Below are 18,509 nucleotides of genomic sequence, written 5' to 3' on the forward strand. Positions count from 1 at the left end.
AACTCAATGAGCAAAACAATTCTCTTTCTTTAGTCACCTGATCCCAGGATTCTTTGATCCCTACTCTAGGGCAGGACATTTGCCCTTATTCATCTCAGATTAGGGCCCATTACAAAGTCCTTTACTGCAGCCTAGTAGAATGGCTAAGGCCAGGAACTCTGGAGCCAGCCTGCCTGGGTTCAGACTCTGATTCCACCATTTACTTGCAGGGTGAACTGGGGTGGTGTCTTGGCTTCCTGGTGCCTCGATTTCCACATATGCAAAATGGAGACAGTGCTAGCACCCAGGCAAAGATGTGTGTTAAGTAGTAAAGAAATTGGTATCTGTAAAGCATTTAAAATAGTGTCTGACACACTGCACCCTGTGAGCACTAGGTAAGTGTTCACTGTTATTTTTTGAAATGGCTTATAATCGTGGGTGTAAATGCTCACATCACTCATGATTTTAAAATGCTTATTAAATTGTCATTTTTAATCTATTTAAGTTGGCCAAGATCAAAATGGTTAAGGTCACAATGTTGACAAGGTGTGGGAAAAAGGGCTCTGTCATACACTGTTGGGGGGAAGAGTAAAGCAATCCTGCAACCTCTTTGCAAGGCAGCTTAGCAATATCCATTAAAATTACAATGTATATTTTTGAGAAGTGTGATCTGTAGTACCCATAAAAACCATTTTCAGACAAACTATTTTAAGCCAGAAGAAAACTATCAGTGAAGAGATACAAGAAAGCATATACAGGGTAAGAGCAGAAATTCTGGAGGTACATGCTTCGGGTCAAAGCTCCAGCCTGCCGCTTCCTGGCTGTGTGACCCTGGACAAGTTGTTTGACCTCTCTGTGCCTCAGTTTCTGCATATATAAAATGAAGATAGTAATGGTACTCATACATAAGGCTACTTATTATGAGGAACAAATTAGTTAATATTTGTAAACCAGTTAAAATAGTGTCTCGCGAACTTTAAGTGCCATGGAAGTGTTTATTTTAAAACATTTTTAAAGAATGTAGGACACAAAAGTAGCAAATTTAGCTCCCACCACTAATCAATTACAGGCTCAACTATACAGTTCTATTCCAGCTCTTAATTAAGCAAATCTTAAAACTACTACAAGCTTCCAGAAAGTAGACTTAACGGACTAGAAATTGCTCTATTTTTAATTGTTTTGCACCCACTTGAAGTTGTGGCATCCTAAAATAAAGATTTACCGTAACTGTAGTATGACCAGAGGGCAAAAGAAAACCATCAGTGGGCTTCCCTCTTGGTGCAGTGGTTAAGAATCCTCCTGCCAATGCAGGGACACGGGTTTGATCCCTGGTCCGGGAAGATCCCACATGCCATGGAGCAACTAAGCCCGTGCACCACAACTACTGAGCCTGCACTCTAGAGCCGACGAGCCACAACTACTGAGCCCACATGCTGCAACTACTGAAGCCCACGGGCCTAGAGCCCGTGCTCCACAACAAGAGAAGCCACCGCAATGAGAAGCCCGCGCACCGCAACAAAGAATAGCCCCCACTCGCCGCAACTAGAGGAAACCCGCCTGCAGCAATGAAGACCCAACACAGACAAAAATTAAATAAATAAATTTTAAAAAATTAAAAAAGAAAAGAAAACCATCAGCCCTGACTCTCCCCACAACTTTTTTTCACTTCTTGCTGGGTTCTTCTTTCTGAGTAGATGCGTTTATATAAACACAGATATACAAGTATAGATATATTACTGTGAAATGAAATGGTGAAACAGAAGAGCTTATTTTTATAAACAAAGGAATGTCCATGCACACGCACCCGCATGCACACGATCTTAAAACGGACCAACCGAAGAGCAGTTTACTCCACAGCATGAGGCATTCCACGTGTAAAATTAGCGCAGGAAGCGCGTGGCGCGAGCCCATGGGCTGATGGGGCGGCTCTGAGTGCTCCCTAATGATGACCTACCGGGGGCTGCGTGGAGCTGATTAATCTCTGCACTGACCACAGCAGTCATTTGTTGGAATAGACCCTCTCCCTTCCCCTCACTGCTCCATCCACGCCTTAAGTGACTACAATACCCCCAAGACCATGAGCTCCTCCAGGAAGTTGCCAGCATTAAATCACTTATTTGCAAGGGGATTTGTGACTGATAAATTGAACAGATTGTCATTTGGACAAATGTCCATTTTATCTTACTAATTTGACCAAGGATTTTTAAAGGCAAAGCCCATCAGACATTAGATAAGCATTTTAAGTTAATGGACCATAGAGTCCTATTTCTCCACAAACCCAGGAGTCATCATCTTATGTCCTATTTTTACAGCAACATCAATTATTAATATGTATATTTTTGCTGACAGAGGACCTTGCTATAAACTTAGGTTTCGTTAACCAGTTCTGGGTCATTAACTGTGGAAAGCTTGTAAATATAATGGTTTATTCACATGGGAAGCCTTCATTAAGATGCATTATTCTACAGCTGATGTATTTCCGTATATAGTATATTATTGTGTTCTCTATTTCCCTTTAATATTCATAATTTATTTTTCAATGAGTTGCTGTCTATGCGGTGAGTTAACAAATTTGAATGCCATGTGAACAAAGTTGCTAAACAGGAAAAAGATGTTGTAGCCCAAAGGAAAAGCTACTCATTAACATAAGAATCTAAATATATTATAACCTTTAAATTCAAAAGCAACTAGCGAAAGAAGCTACAAATGACCCCAAATGTATTTTTGTCAGAGAAAGTCTATCTCAAGCAACACGCATGAATACACACATATTAACAGCCCAGCGTGGTGTAATAGGAGAAACACAGACCCAGAGGAATCCAGAAACCTTATTGCCAGCTTCTTCATTCACATAGGATGGCTTGGGAAAGTCATTAAGTGATGGACCTCAGTCCCCATCTGTTCAATGGGATAATCAGGTCCTTACTTCTGTCTCAAAAGATGGATGTAACATCAGTAAAGAAATGTAGAGAAAGAAGGTGTGGGACAGAGTGCCATGCCAATTACAAAAAATCTGATGAGCGCTGGGAGACTTTTGTTTCACTCGTAGACCATGGACGTGTTATGAAGTTGGCTGAACACTGTGTAGAGCTTTGCCAGGACACCAGTCAGAGTTGCCTACTCATTAATTCACTTTTAGGGATTCAAAGGGGAAAAGGCCCAGCTCAAATATAGTTTGTATGTGTGAATCTATGAAAAAAATATGCTATGATTTACCATAAGAACAATGTAGTGGGGGGGATTTCATATGATTCACTGATAAAAAATCATAATATTAAAGCAAGACTTCAAGACAATTTTACACATTCATCAGAGACAAAGAAATTTGGGTCATTTGTAGCAGAGATGCATTTGAACATCTTCACGAAAACAATGGACTTCAGGGTAGTCATTGGAGAGATCAGATAAAAATCTCTGTGTTAGTTATAAACTTCTATTTCATAACACTAGGAATGTAAGACATTTCCTGAAAAATATGAGAATTGGATATTTCTTTAAATGATTAAATAAAGGGATTTCTTATCTCTTTATTTTGACACCAAGTAGATAATATAAAGTCATGGCTTTGAGCACTTACATCTTGAGTCAATTTAGATCACTGGCTTTTAACATTGTTCTTTAAAATGATTCTCTAATTCTCATTCTAGATCCACTTTCAAAGTCATTTTAGCGGTTTTTCCCTATCAAGAGTTGTACATTCTCACGTTCTCATTATACTAAACTTAGACAATTTGCTTAGTTTGTTACACATTCTAATGCATATTTTTATCAAGTATTATATGTGTGATTTTCTTTTCATTTTTTTTCCCCTGGCTTTATGTCATTAAGTGGATGCTGTATTCTGACAGCATCTCAATTGTGGATTCAAGTAAAGAAGTCACAAACCAAAACAATGGTCACATTCCCACCAACAGTGCAGGAGGGTTCCCTTTTCTCCACACCTTCTCCAGCATTTGTTGTTTGTAGATTTTCTGATGACGCCCATTCTAACCGGTGTGAGGTGATACCTCATTGTTTTCTCTAATAATTTGCATTTCTCTAATAATTAGTGATGTTGAGCAGCTTTTCATGTGCTTCTTGGCCATCTGTATGTCTTCTTTGGAGAAAAGTCTATTTAGGTCTTCTACCCCTGTTTTGATTGGGTGGGTTGTTTGTTTTTTTAATATTGAGCTGCATGAGCTGTTTATATATTTTGGAGATTAATCCTTTGTCCATTGATTTGTTTGCAAATATTTTCTCCCATTCTGAGGGTTGTCTTTTTGTCTTGTTTATAGTTTCCTTTGCTGTGCAAAAGCTTTTAAGTTTCATTAGGTCCTATTTGTATATTTTTGTTTTTATTTCCATTACTTTAGGAGGTGGGTCAAAAAAGATCTTGCTGTGAATCATGTCAAAGAGTGTTCTTCCTATGCTTTCCTCTAAGAGTTTTATAGTGTCTCGTCTTATATTTAGGTCTTTAATCCATTTTGAGTTTATTTTTGTGTATGGTGTTAGGGAGTGTTCTAATTTCATTCTTTTACATGCAGCTGTCCAATTTTCCCAGCACCACATGTTGAAGAGACTGTGTTTTCTCCATTGTATATCCTTGCCTCCTTTGTCATAGATTAGTTGACCATAGGTCATAAATCAAGCCTTAGGAAATTGAAATTGTATCTAGCATCTTTTCCAACACAACGCTATGAGATTAGAAATAAATTACAGGGGAAAAAATGTAAAAAACACAAACACATGGAGACTAAACAATACATTACTAAATAACCAAGAGATCACTGAAGAAATCAAAGAGGAAATCAAAAAATACCTAGAGACAAATGACAACAAAAACACAACAATACAAAACCTATGGGATGCAGCAAAAGCAGTTCTAAGACGGAAGTTTATAGCAATACAATCCTACTTTAAGAAACAAGAAAAATCTCAAATAAACAATCTAACCTTACACCTAAAGGAACTAGAGAAAGAAGAACAAACAAAACCCAAAGTTAGTAGAAGAAAAGAAATCATAAAGATCAGAGCAGAAATAAATAGAAACAAAGAAAACAGTAGCAAAGATCAATAAAACTAAAAGCTGGTTCTTTGAGAAGATAAACAAAATTGATAAACCATTAGCCAGACTCATCAAGAAAAAAAGGGAGAAGACTCAAAAATCAGTAGAATTAGAAACGAAAAAGGAGAAGTAACAACTGACACTGCAGAAATACAAAGGCTCATGAGAGATTACTACAAGCAACTATGTGCCAATAAAATGGACAACCTGGAAGAAATGGACGAATTCTTAGAAAAGCATAACCTTCTGAGACTGAACTAGGAAGAAATAGAAAATATAAACAGACCAATCACAAGCACTGAAATTGAGACTGATTAAAAATCTTCCAGCAAACAAAAGTCCAGGACCAGATGGCTTCACAGGTGAATTCTATCAAACATTTAGAGAAGAGCTAACACCCATCCTTCTCAAACTCTTCCAAAAAATTGCAGAGGAAGGAACAGTGCCAAACTCATTCTACAAGGCCGCCATCACCCTGATACCAAAACCAGACAAAGATACTACAAAAAAAGAAAATTACAGACCAATATCACTGATGAACATAGATGCAAAAATCCTCAACAAAATACTAGCAAACAGAGTCCAGCAACACATTAAAAAGATCATACACCATGATCAAGTGGGATTTATCCCAGGGATGCAAGGATTCTTCAATATATGCAAATCAATCAGTGTGATACCCCGTATTAAGAAATTGAAGAATAAAAACCATATGATCATCTCAACAGATACAGAAAAAGCTCTTGACAAAATTCAACACCCATTTATGATAAAAACTCTCCAGAAAGTGGGCATAGAGGGAACCTACGTCAACATGATAAAGGCCATATGTGACAAACTCACTCTCAGTGGTGAGCTAACATCATTCTCAGTGGTGAAAAACTGAAAGCGTTTCCTCTAAGGTCAGGAACAAGACAAGGATGTCCACTCTCATCACTATTATTTAACATAGTTTTGGAAGTCCTAGCCATGGCAATCAGAGAAGATGAAGAAATAAAAGGAATACTTGGAAAAGAAGAAGTAAAACTGTCACTGTTTGCAGATGACATGATACTATACATAGAGAATCCTAAAGATGCCACCAGAAAACTACTAGAGCTAATCAATGAATTTGTTAATGTTGCAGGATACAAAATTAATGCACAGAAATCTCTTGCATTCCTATACACTAACAACGAAAGATCAGAAAGAGAAATTAAGGAAACAGTCCCTCTTCTTTTTCTTTATCATCATCATTTTAGGCTTTTCAGGACACATGGTCCCTGTCCCGACTATTCAGTGTGGCCGTTGTAGTGTGGAAGCCACCATAGACAGCATGTAAATGAATGGGCATGGCTGCATTCCAATAAAACTTTACTTACGAAAATAAGCAGTGGGCCAGGTTTGACTCGTGTGCTATAGGTTACCAAACCTTTTTCTAGAGTAGTTAGTTTTTCCTCAAACCTGGATATTATCAGAATCACTTGAAGACTTTCCCAAACTACTAGTTTCTTGCTCTTCCTCACCCCCAGGATGGAACTGGGAATCTATATTTTTTTTACTGCTTTTCAGAATTTTGAGGAAAAACGTTAACTTGGAAAAAAAACCTCACTGGTATATTTGAAGATGTGTTGCATCTAAAATAATTTCCCTGAACAAAGTGACTACTAAAAACAAGAAAGGAGCAAATATAAAATAAGAAGGAATTTTGGGAAGATAAGAACATGCTCTAAAAAGCAAAACAATGATAACCCCTCTAAAATTCTAAATAAATCCAAATAATAAATGGACATAACTGAAAGCCAAATTAATTGTGAAAGGTAAAGATAGAGAAATCTTCTGTAACATAGTGCGAGCAAGTAAAGGAGAGATGGAAAATACAAGAGAAAAGGCCAGATCAATCTGGCGCTCTGCCATTTATGTAATATTTGTTGCAGGGAGAAAAATGGAGAAAAAGAAATAATAGAAGTAAAATTTACAGAGGAGAAGACATAATTCTTTATATTGAAAGGACCCACTAAATGGAGAATGTGATGAATGAAGAAATGCTCACACCTAGATTCATTTTGATAAACTTTGAAAAGACGAAGTGTAAAGCATCATAAGAGCAGAATAGCTTTACCTACAAAGGAACAGTCATCAAATTTCCAACAAGCTGTCGCTGGCAGCTCTGCCCATTAGAAGAAGTATCTTCCAGGGTAGCTACTAAGCTGCCGTTCAAGTGGGAAGGGCCAAGTGAGGACATTTTAGAAATGCAGGTACTTAGAATATTTATGGCTGACCATATCCAGTCTGAAAGTTACACTCAAGGACATGCTTCACAACCTACATGTCCATCGACAGATGAATGGTTAAAGAAGATGTGGCACATATACGCGATGGACTATTACTCAGACAGAAAAAGGAACGAAATTGTGTCATTTGCAGAGATGTGGATGGACCTAGAAACTGTCCTACAGATTGAAGTAAGTCAGAAAGAGAAAAAACAAATACCATATGCTAACACATATATATGGAATCTAAAAAAACGGTGCTGATGAACCTAGTGGCAGGGCAGGAATAACGATGCAGGTATAGAGAACGGACTTGAGGACATGGGGCGGGGGAAGGGAAAGCTGGAATAAAGTGAGAGAGTAGCATGGACATATATACACTACCAAACGTAAGGTAGATAGCTAGTGGGAAGCAGCCGCATAGCACAGGGAGATCAGCTCGGTGCTTTGTGACCACCTAGAGGGGTGGGATAGGGAGGGTGGGAGGGAGGGAGACGCAAGAGGGAAGAGATATGGGAACATATGTATATGTATAACTGATTCACTTTGTTATAAAGCAGAAACTAACACACCATTGTAAAGCAATTATACTCCAATAAAGATGTTAAAAAAAAAAAAAAGAGAGAGAGAGAACAGTGAGACCAATAGCTCCCTCCCTCTGCTTGGCTCTAGCAGCCACACTTACACCTCTTCAGGAGCAGATGGGAGGATCTCTGTCTGCAGAAACCAGCTCAAAAGAAAGACATTTGGGTACTGATACTCAGATACCTCCAATAAAACAGCTCTGACCTCACCAGTCAGCAACTCCCCTACACAGGTTCCAAACAGCTCTGGGAGCCTCCCTCCTAAATAAGCGTGAACCACAAAGGGTCACCAGTCACTTAGGAAAGACAGAGACTCAACAGAAAAGAAATTGGAAGATAAAAAAGAGCAGTAAAATAAAACATAAAAAACAAAATTCTAAAAGTAATAACCTTATGGACATAAAATAGGATTATCGAATCCAGAACTTAGAACAAAATTCCCCAAAACAGGAGAATCAAAGAACAGTTGAAGTGCTGCTGAAGAGTTCAAATATAATAATAGAAACTTCAAAAAATAAAGTTGAAAGAAAAAATTAAGAAAGTCTCCTAGAAAATAGCAAAATGACAGAGATGGATGAGGGATACGTGTAAAGAAAATTGCAGGAGTTCTGAAAAGAAAAGAAGTAAGAAAACAGAGGAAGGAAATTGTAAAGGAACAGTAACCAAAAAAATCCTTGTAACAAAAGGATATGGATTTTCAGGTTTAAAATGGTCCCTGGCTTTAGTTAGGTTGTATCCATACCTTGGCTATTGTGAATAATGCTGCAGTGAACAGGGGGGTGCAGATATCTTTTTAAGATCTTGATTTCATTTCCTTTGGATATATACCCAGACGTGGGATTGCTGGATCATATGGTAGTTTTATTTTTAGTTTCCTGAGGAGCGTCCATAGTGTTTTCTGTAGTGCCTGCACCAGTTTACATTCCCACCGACAGTGTACAAGGGTTTCGATTTCTCCACATCCATGCCCAACACTTGTCATCTTTTCTCTACTTGATACTAGCCATCCTTTGCTGAATCAGACTATAGTTTTTGGATTCTGGAAGAATATTTCCTCAATTTTGGGCGCTATTCACAGTATAGGTGACACAGACACGACACACTTTTATGTTTATCTGCATTATTATTTTCTCTACCACTTTATTAAGTCTATACAATCAAATCACAATAGTAAATCAAGCCCTCATTTGTAGCATTTGCTAATTTCGACGGTGTAAGTATTCCTATAGCCAACTGCAAGCTGCTAACCTGAATGAACACAGGAAGGTACGCACAGAAGTGACAGCATTATTACAGTATTTTCACCTTAGAGATACAGCAGACATAATGACATCAAGAGCATAGATGACAATAAAATCCAGTAAAAATAATTATGAAGCAGTGAGTTTTTGGTATCGGTAACTTGCGTTGTTAATTTAATCCTAAATTTATATAATTTAGCATTTAAAAATAACTGTGCCTAACAGCAAGCTTGCAAAATTTCTGAAAATCTGTCAACTGGATCTCATGAGTCATTACAGGCTGGCCCCAGCACACCACTGAATTTGTCCTTAATTTGCTAACTTACCTGGGCTGAATCTCTGAACTCCTTAGAGCTCAGGATCTTTAGCTCATACCTATGATTCCCATGTGTGTTCTTCTTCTCCAAGTCCCTTTTAGTTCTTTCCATCCAAACCCACAAGGTAGCACTTTTATAGATCATTTGACATGGTTCCCTCTTGTGACGGACATTACTCTTATCCCGCCAACCTCATTTCTTGAGCGGTTCTAAAGAACAGGAATTATGTCCCAAAGTGACTTTGTATTTTCGGTGACCACAACCCGCCACACGTTGCTGGACCAGTGCTGAGCATTTGGTGGGCGTTCTACAGCTAGACGTTGTTGCCTTTCTGATCAGCAGATGTGGAGAGAACATTCTGACAATAAGATGTAATAGCGTGAATGTCTGGAGTCAGCTGAATTTCCTGCTCTGGAGGGTCCTCAACAATACAGGGGATGTTTTCAGAGTTGGTTTTGGTGTCATTTTTCTTGAAATCAGAACACCCAAACTCTTTTCATCAATTCTCGCTTCATTTACTTTCTAATGCTGTATTCTTTCCTCTCCCACTCACCAAGAAGATTTGGAAAACTTTACCTTCTGTAACTTGAATGATTTTTTGAATGATTTACCGAATAAGCATTTTTTAAGCTAATTACCAGTTTCTGGGAAATAGTACAGAGTGATCCCATACTTCCTTCCCATGGTTGTGAATTACTCCTTCAAGCCCTCCTGCAAGATCTGATTCTGTTGTTCTGTTTGTATTTCTTAATGGGTCTAATGGTAGAATGTATTTCTTAATGGGTCTAATGGTAGAATGTATTTCTTAATGGGTCTAATGGTAGAACACCATTGAAGATACTGACATATTTCATTATTGTCTAAAATCTTTCACCGCTCTGTAACCTTTATGATCTCAAACCTTTTGGCTTATATTTTCAGAACCCGCCTCCTTTGTTTAATGAAGTCAGTGCTGCATTAATCCAGGCTGACAGGGTGAGCCACCTGCGGGATGAGGTGCAGGTAAAGCATGAGGAGGAATACAGAGATGCCTTGGTTACAATCAAGGATGACTTGAAACTAATAGAAGGTCCCGACATCAAGGAGAACCTCCAAGATGAGATCCGGCGTTGGTTCATCGAATGCAGGTGAGTGTAGGACATCTATCCTGACAGTCGCTTCTGTGGTGGTTGATATTCTTGTGTGTTTTTAAGCACAGAAACATGTTGATATAGATTCATGTGGTTTTCTGGCTTCATTTTAGAAAAGTAGAATGTGAAGGCGAAGAATTTAGGAACTAATTCTTTTTTTAATGAAATTGCTTTTGTTCCTGGTTTTAAATACAGTCTATATAATACCTCTATAGCCACATGAAATTGAACATCATGGGTGGATGACACAGCCCCAAGATGGTAAGCCTTCACAGGCCAGGTCTGTCTGAAATCCGAGGGGTCCGGCCACAAGCAATCCATGCTGCCCTTCCTTCTGGGATTTGACCCTAATTGTATGAGGCTCCACAGTCTCAGTCATGCTCCTTCTCTGTCATAATCCCTTGAAGCAGCTGCTGACTCTGCGACCTGATGCCTGGCCCCCAGGCCTCCCATGAAATGATGGGAAGGTAGCAGTTCTGGGGACAGGGCCTTATGTATATTAAGACCTTCTTGTATTAAGGGTCTGCCTATATTAAGGGTCTTCTTTAATGCTCTTAAGTGAAATGTTAAGCAATTTAAAGCTTGTTTTCAAAAGGTGGTTTTTGTTTACAAAAGATGTGCTCCTTTATTAGAGAAGTACAGTAGAACAAGCACTTAAAGAACAACAGTACAAGTTTCCACACAGTAGAACAAACGCTTTGTAGGCAACCCAGTTGGAGCAGCTTTAAAATCTATTTCAAGGGCTTCCCTGGTGGCGCAGTGGTTGAGAGTCCGCCTGCCGATGCAGGGGACACGGGTTCGTGCCCCGGTCCGGGAAGATCCCACATGCCGCAGAGCGGCTGGGCCCGGGAGCCATGGCCGCTGAGCCTGCGCGTCCGGAGCCTGTGCTCCACAACGGGAGAGGCCACAACAGTGACAGGCCCGCGTACCGCAAAAAAAAATCTATTTCAAGAGGGGAAGGAAAGAGAGCAGATTGTGTGATCAGTCCCAGGGCCATGGAAGCAGACTCGCCACCTGTTTTCTTTGGTGGGTATTGTGCTGTACCACATTAGGTTCAGAGACACTCAGGTTCCAACTTTGATGAGCTCGTCAGGACCAGGGAATTTAACTTGTTGGCAATAGAAAACCAAACTCCTTCTCAAAATATTACATTAAAAGATGTTTATGTCTGTGGTAGGCAGCCTCCCAGATGGCCTCTGCTGACCCCACCTCTTCCTCTGGTAATGTCCTCCCTTTGAGTGTGATGTAGACCTAGAACTTCACTTCTAAAGAAAAATACATGGGGAACTTCCCTGGTGGACCCGTGGTTAAGACTCTGCGCTTCCACTGCAGGGGGCACAGGTTCAGTCCCTGGTCGGGGAACTAAGATCCCACATGCTGCGCAGTGCAGCCAAAAAAAAAAAAAGAAGAATAAAAAGAATATGGCAGGGGACTTCCCTGGTAGTCCAGTGGTAAAGAATCCACCTTACAATGCAGGGGACGCGAGTTCGATCCCTGGGCAGGGAACTAAGATGCCACATGCCGTGGGGCAACTAAGCACGCATGCCACAACTAATGAGCTCACGTGCCTCAACTACAGAGCCCACGCACCCTGGAGCCCTCACGCCACAACTAGAGAAGAGAAATCCCACACACCACAACTAGAGAGAAGCCCAAGCACTGCAATGAAAGATCCCTTGTGCTTCAGTGAAGATCTTGCGTGCCACAACTAAGACCTGACAGAGCAAAAAATAAATAAAATTAATAAATAATAAAAATAAATAAATCTTAAGAAAACAAATATGGCAAAAGCGGTGGGGTGGCACTGCCATCTTGCTTGCCTCTCGCCCCCCTCACTTGCTTTCACCCCTGGCTCTGAGAGGGGTCAGCTGCTGCCCAGCAGAGGGGCCCCGTGGAAGGAACGGAGGGAGGTTTCTGGTGACAGCCAGCAAGCAACTTGGGCCTCCTTCCAGCCTGAGAAGAGCTGAATCTTGTCCACAGCCACACGCGTGAACTGGAAGGGCATTCTCCCCAAGGCGAGCCTTCAGATGAGGCTGCAGCCCCAGCCAGCATTGTTTGCAGCCTCGTGGGAGACCCCGAGGCAGAGATACCCACCTGAGCCACATCTAGTTCCCTACCCACAGAAACAGTGACACAAGAAACATGTGTTGTTTCGGTCGCTAAGTGTTGGGGTGACTTAGCATGCAGCAACAGATGTCTAACGTACATCAATTATTTTACAATGATTCAGAAAAACTTGAACAATCATAAGCTTCTCTTGTGTTAATTCTGTATGGGATTCTAACATGCTATCTCCTCAATGATACTTAAATTTTATAACCAAGGTTCTTCAGGAATGTTTGCTATAACAGTCACATGCTTTTGATTGGGGAGTTCTGTCCTTTATTATATAAATAGGGCTTTCAAATAGTTATGGTTTTTTAAAATTCAACATTGATTAATTTTGTGAGCTTTTCTCTTTATATTATATTTATCAGGGATATTTTATTGCCAAACGGGATATTTTAAATGAAAGGAATATTTTAAAATGAGAAATTTGACACTGTATTAATTCTACACTGATAACTGATAATAATAAAGAGATAGAGAAAAGATGCTGATAGGGAGGGAGATATTTATATATGCATATATCCCCTCTTCACTTTATCAGCTTCCTCCTTACTTTTTTTTTTTTTCTTTGTGGTACGCGGGCCTCTCACTGTTGTGGCCTCTCCCGTTGCGGAGCACAGGCTCCGGAGGTGCAGGCTCAGCGGCCATGGCTCACGGGCCCAGCCGCTCCACGGCATGTGGGATCTTCCCGGACCGGGGCACGAACCCGTGTCCCCTGCATCGGCAGGCAGACTCTCAGCCACTGCACCACCAGGGAAGCCCCCTCCTTACTTTTAATTCTGGTAATGGCTTCATGGAGACATAAGATATACATATACATGTGTGTGTGTGTATGTATGTGTATATATATATATATATATGTATATATATAGGCAGATAGATAGATATCTCAAACTTATCAGATTGTACACTTGAATATGAACCGTTTATTATATATTACACATCCATAAAGCTGTTAGAAATAGATCAAAGATATATCAACAAAGATGTTAGTGTTTCAGTTTTTTAAAATAGCATGTTTTTTTGTTATTCAAACACCAAAACCCAGTATTCCAATCACTAGCCTTGTTCTCAGACTACCCCGCTACCCCCCTGCCAAACTCCCACTCACAGTATAAGAAAAACTTAATCGGTAACAATTGTAGGTAACAATCTCTTCTGGCTTAAATAGCCTCTTTATGGTTGACTGTCTATTTTGAGTAAATGTGCAGTCACTTCAGATGCCTCCCTGTCATGAATGTCCCTGTTTTTCTTCCCTTTGTGGCATCTGACTGCAAAGGGAAATTACCAACCTTCACAGCATCGGCTGGGGGCCAGCAGAGTGAACAGCATCTGGGCTCGGGCTATGTCAGCGCCCTGGCTGGTTTCCACAGGCGGGTGGTGTAGCCATCTGGTCCACGAGGAGAGACCAGTCCACCTGGTCTTTGGGGACCTCCTCCTGTGGCCTGTGGTTTCTGCCACGTGCCCTCATTCACTGGACAGCTGCGATTCAGGCCTCTCACTTCCTGAACAGGCCTCATCCCGCTGGATGCTGGTTCCTTCAGGACACCCACACTCCCCAGTAGCGTACAGCGTGCCCTTCTCAGGCCCTGGGGGACGGGCGGGATCTCTCAGACCTTCCACCAGCAGGTCCCCTCCTCCTGGCTCCGTCCAACTCCATCATATGCTGCACACCCAGGAAGACAAGCACTGCCCAGATGGTCCCTGATGCTCTTCAGCCACTCCACGGTCTCTGCTGGGATCTCAGCACTCATCTCCTCCTTGGCTGAGTCCCCTGGATATGGGGCCCAAGACACAGATGGTGTCCCCACTTGTCCACCTTCTCCTCCCTTCCCCCACCACTCTGCCTCACCAGCTTCTTGTTCAAATCCATCCTCTGTATGAAACCCTTCCTGAGTGCTTCCCTACAGTTCCTCTCCATCTCCTCCTTGAGCTCTGCCCGCATCTTCCCCTTCCCGCTCCAGGCGATCTGCATAATCACAGAAACTGGAGCCTTGCTTCCTGAGAAATAGCTGTGCAACCTTGGGCAAGTCACTTCACCTCTCTGTGCTGTCAGTCTCCTCACCTGTGATACGATAACAAGACTCAAACCTATTTTGTGGGGTTGTTAAGATATGGGAGACTTCGACCCCAGTGTGCAGACCATTATTATTCCTACCATATTGTACACATCTGCTCATTCATGTGCCCCTCCCCCAGATAAATGGCAAGCCCTGTGAGGACAGTGCCTCGTGCTGAGGAGAGAGTGGTGGATACAGTCCCCATCCAAGCAGTGGGTAGTGCAAGCCAGCAGTATTGCCCTTTTCCTTTCTTATCTAATTACATAATTGTGTCTGGAGGAAATATACTCAGGATGATTTTGTGCAATCATGGAACTTTAAGTAGAAAGGCATTGTTTCAAAAGAACTGTCTTCTGATTATATCACCTTGGTTTATAATTGAAACCTTCATTTTCATAGTTAATGAAGATGATATGCCCTGTGTTCATGAACTTTCCTTATCAGCAACTTTCCTCCCTTTTCTCAGGACATCAGAGAACAGATGCCCACAACCATGTGTTCTACAAATGAAATAATTCTCTAATTTTAGATAGACTTTTATAATCCAATTTATTGTTAGGTGATATAACCAAGTTGAAAGCACTATGTACAATTATAACTCCAAATAAGCTAAAATATATAAAATATGTGTATACACACATATACATATATACAAAGATATATTCACACATGCATTTAATTTATTAAATATATGTTTGCATATGGATGGAAAATTTCTGGAAGGATACACTAGAAACTTTATTAGCATGGCCACCTCTGGGGACAAGAGTAGTGATGTTACTTTTATCTCATATTCTCCTGTACGCTTAGAAGTCTTTCTTTCAATAAGTATTATTTTTATAATGAAAAAGCCTAGTTAAAAATATATTAGAAGTAAAAGAAAGGCAAGAAGTTAATTTGGGATAATCCAAAATAAACATTTGAAATGTTAAAACACCCTAATTTTTTAAAAAGTATATTGATGCAATACCTGCAGAACACTCCTGGAAATTCTTTTGATGAAAGAATAGGGCGCCTTGAGGTTGGCAGTAACTGTGCGTTGCTCCCCCGTCTGAGGTGCTGGGAGGGTCATGGGAGACTCCTGATGGCCTCCTGGGAGCAGCCCCTCCCATTGGCTCTGGGCTTTCTTTGAAGACCCAGCCCTCCCGGCCAGTCCCCTTGAGGGCATTCCATCCTGCTGTTACTGACCTGACAGTTTGGAGGCTGAGTTAGAGCAGCTCCCATGGGTATCCTGTGTGTAATTCACAGAGATGTAAAGATCCCTCCTTTTGAAGTAATGTAAGGTCGAGGGCGGATTTATTTTCATAATTGGATTACATTTATCTGATTGACTTTGATAAAATCCCTTTCCTTGCTTTTTTAAATCAAAGACAAATAAAAAGCAAATATTGTCTTTTGAAACATGAAACGTGATCAGTCTTCAGGATAAATTCCAACAGGACATACAGTGACGACTAAAAAATGACTAGAAGTTACAAATATAAACTCCCACAATTTTGAATACTAATTCTTAGCTGATTTAATCAATACTTGTAGTTGCCAAAAGTTGCCCAGTATTTTATCAAATACTAGGATTTGTGGTTCAAGTTGATTTTTAAATTATTTTAAAGGAAATCTTTTTTTCCAGTGTTAAAACTAATACATGCTCATTGTAGAAAATTTACAAGACAGTTTAAAAAAGAAAATTTAAATTGCCTATAATTTTAGTAGACAGAGATAGCTACTATAAAAATTTTTGGTAAATTGCTTTCCAGTATTTTTCTCTCATGTATATATTTTAACTACAGTTTTATGAATCCTTTTACTAATTTTTAAAAATTTAACACTGGGTTTCCCTACGTCCTTAAAATATTTTGCAAAAAGATGTATTTCATAATCGCTTAACGTTCTGTTGGGTGGATGGACTGGCTAATGAATCAATGATGATCTTTTTATTATTTTGCCAAATTGATAAGAGAATAGTGCTGTCCCTTAATTTGCATTTATTTTATTATTTGGAGGGGTTGAAAAATCTTTTGGACTTTTTGTCAATAGCATTTCTTCTGTGAACTGCCCCGTCATTTATATGCTTCCCTTTGTGATGTCTTTTTTCTTAAGTGACCTCTAAAATGTAGGATATATATAAAGTAGTTTAACCCTTGCATTAATTTGCAATTAGTGCTGTAATGCATGACCACAAACTTGGTGGCCTAAACCAATAGAATTTTATTTTCTTCCAGTTCTGGAAGTCAGGAGTCTGAAATCACGGACTCGGCAGGACTGTGCTCCCTCCGAAAGCTCTAGGGGAGAGTCGGTTCCTCACATCTTCCGCTTCTGGAGGCTGCCGACACTCCTTGGCTCGTGGCTACATCACTCCCATCTCTGCTTCGTGGTCACTTGCCTCCTTCTCTTCTGTGTGTCTAATCTCTCTCTGTTCTTCTCTTATAAGACACTTAGGATTTCATTTAGGGCCCACCAGGATAATCTTATCCCAAGATTCTTAATCACATCTCAAATATAGATATCTTTGTTCTTATAAATAACATTCAGAGACTCCAGGAATTAGGACCCAGTATCTTTGGTGGCTGTCATTCAGCCTACTACAATCCTCAGCAACCCCATGAGATAAGTACTCTTCTTTCTTTCATTCGCTGGCAGCATTCCTAACGAAGGACAAAACGAGAAGTTCGTAGTCCTCTCGGTCAGCACTGTCCAATAGGACTTTCTGCAGTGGTGGAATTGGTCTGATGTGTTCTGTCCACTCCAGTAGCCACCAGCCACATACAGCTATTGAGCACTTGAAAGACGGTAGGGTGACAGAAGAGCTGAATTTTTAATTTAATTTAATTTTAATTCATTCAAATTTAAGCTTAGATAACCATGTGTCATTAGGGGCTACCATATTGGATGGCACAGTCGTGGGGATTCTTGTTTCCAGAAAATCTCTTGCTATCATTAGTATTTCTTTTGGCTTGGGACCTGTCATAAACCGTCATCTAAGTGTTACGATCCACGGATGAGCTTCATTTTGAAGTATCATAAAGTAACCTCATCCAACGCCTTAGGGTGATAAAAGGAGAACCTTGAAGTCCGTGGGACTGTGGGCTCTTGTCCGTGAAGCTGCAACAACCTCTTCCCGCATTTCCCTCACGAGCATCAGAGACACCTGAGTAGCTGTCAGCTCTGAAAACCGGGCCAAATCGAGGCCTTTGTCTCTTTGCAATTGGTCCTGTGTGGACCACTTCTCCCCACCTGCATTTTTTAACTGAGTTTGTTGAAACTATGCCCGGCATCCAGCTCACCTTCAGTCTAGAGAGAAGTAAGACCCTCAAATGGGGTGACAGCCCTAGGATTGGCCCTGTGGCAGTTCTCCTGGGGTTTTAGCAGGTTCCTTTTAATCTTGAGGAATCTGGAAGTGGTAGTAAATTACATAGCCTTATTCCATTTTTTAAGCCAACACGCAGTCAGTCAGAGGTGATGGCTAAGAGGAAGGGCTCTGGGGGCTTTGAGATGCTGTTGGTCCTCAGCAGGGTGAGCCTGACTGCGAAATAAAATGCCTTTTAATCTCATGATGTGATGGCATCTATCATGCTCTCTATAATAAACAAACACATTACAAATCACACACGCACACACAGGAGGAGTGGTCTGAGAGCCAAGCTGCCCGGGTTCAAGTCCCGGCTCTAGCACTTACAGACTGTGTGTCCTTGAACCAGTTGCTTAACCTCTCTGTGCCTCCGTTTCCTCAACTTAAAATGAGGATATTAACAGTATCGACCTCATGGATAGGATAACAGAGAATAATACGTATAAA

The 18,509-nt window shown here is 40.6% G+C and overlaps 1 protein-coding gene across 1 annotated transcript in view; it reads left to right on the plus strand.

The window, feature by feature from the left end:
- IQCA1 (IQ motif containing with AAA domain 1) overlaps positions 1-18,509 on the plus strand; it is a 168,876-nt gene that overhangs the window by 28,009 nt on the left and 122,358 nt on the right. Inside the window, exon 6 of the mRNA XM_060151211.1 lies at positions 10,339-10,544. Coding sequence (XP_060007194.1) covers positions 10,339-10,544 — 206 coding nt within the window. The remainder of the gene's footprint in view (positions 1-10,338; positions 10,545-18,509) is intronic.

The sequence above is a fragment of the Lagenorhynchus albirostris genome, chromosome 6 (genome assembly GCF_949774975.1).
Source record: "Lagenorhynchus albirostris chromosome 6, mLagAlb1.1, whole genome shotgun sequence".
Classification (NCBI taxonomy): Eukaryota; Metazoa; Chordata; class Mammalia; order Artiodactyla; family Delphinidae; genus Lagenorhynchus; species Lagenorhynchus albirostris.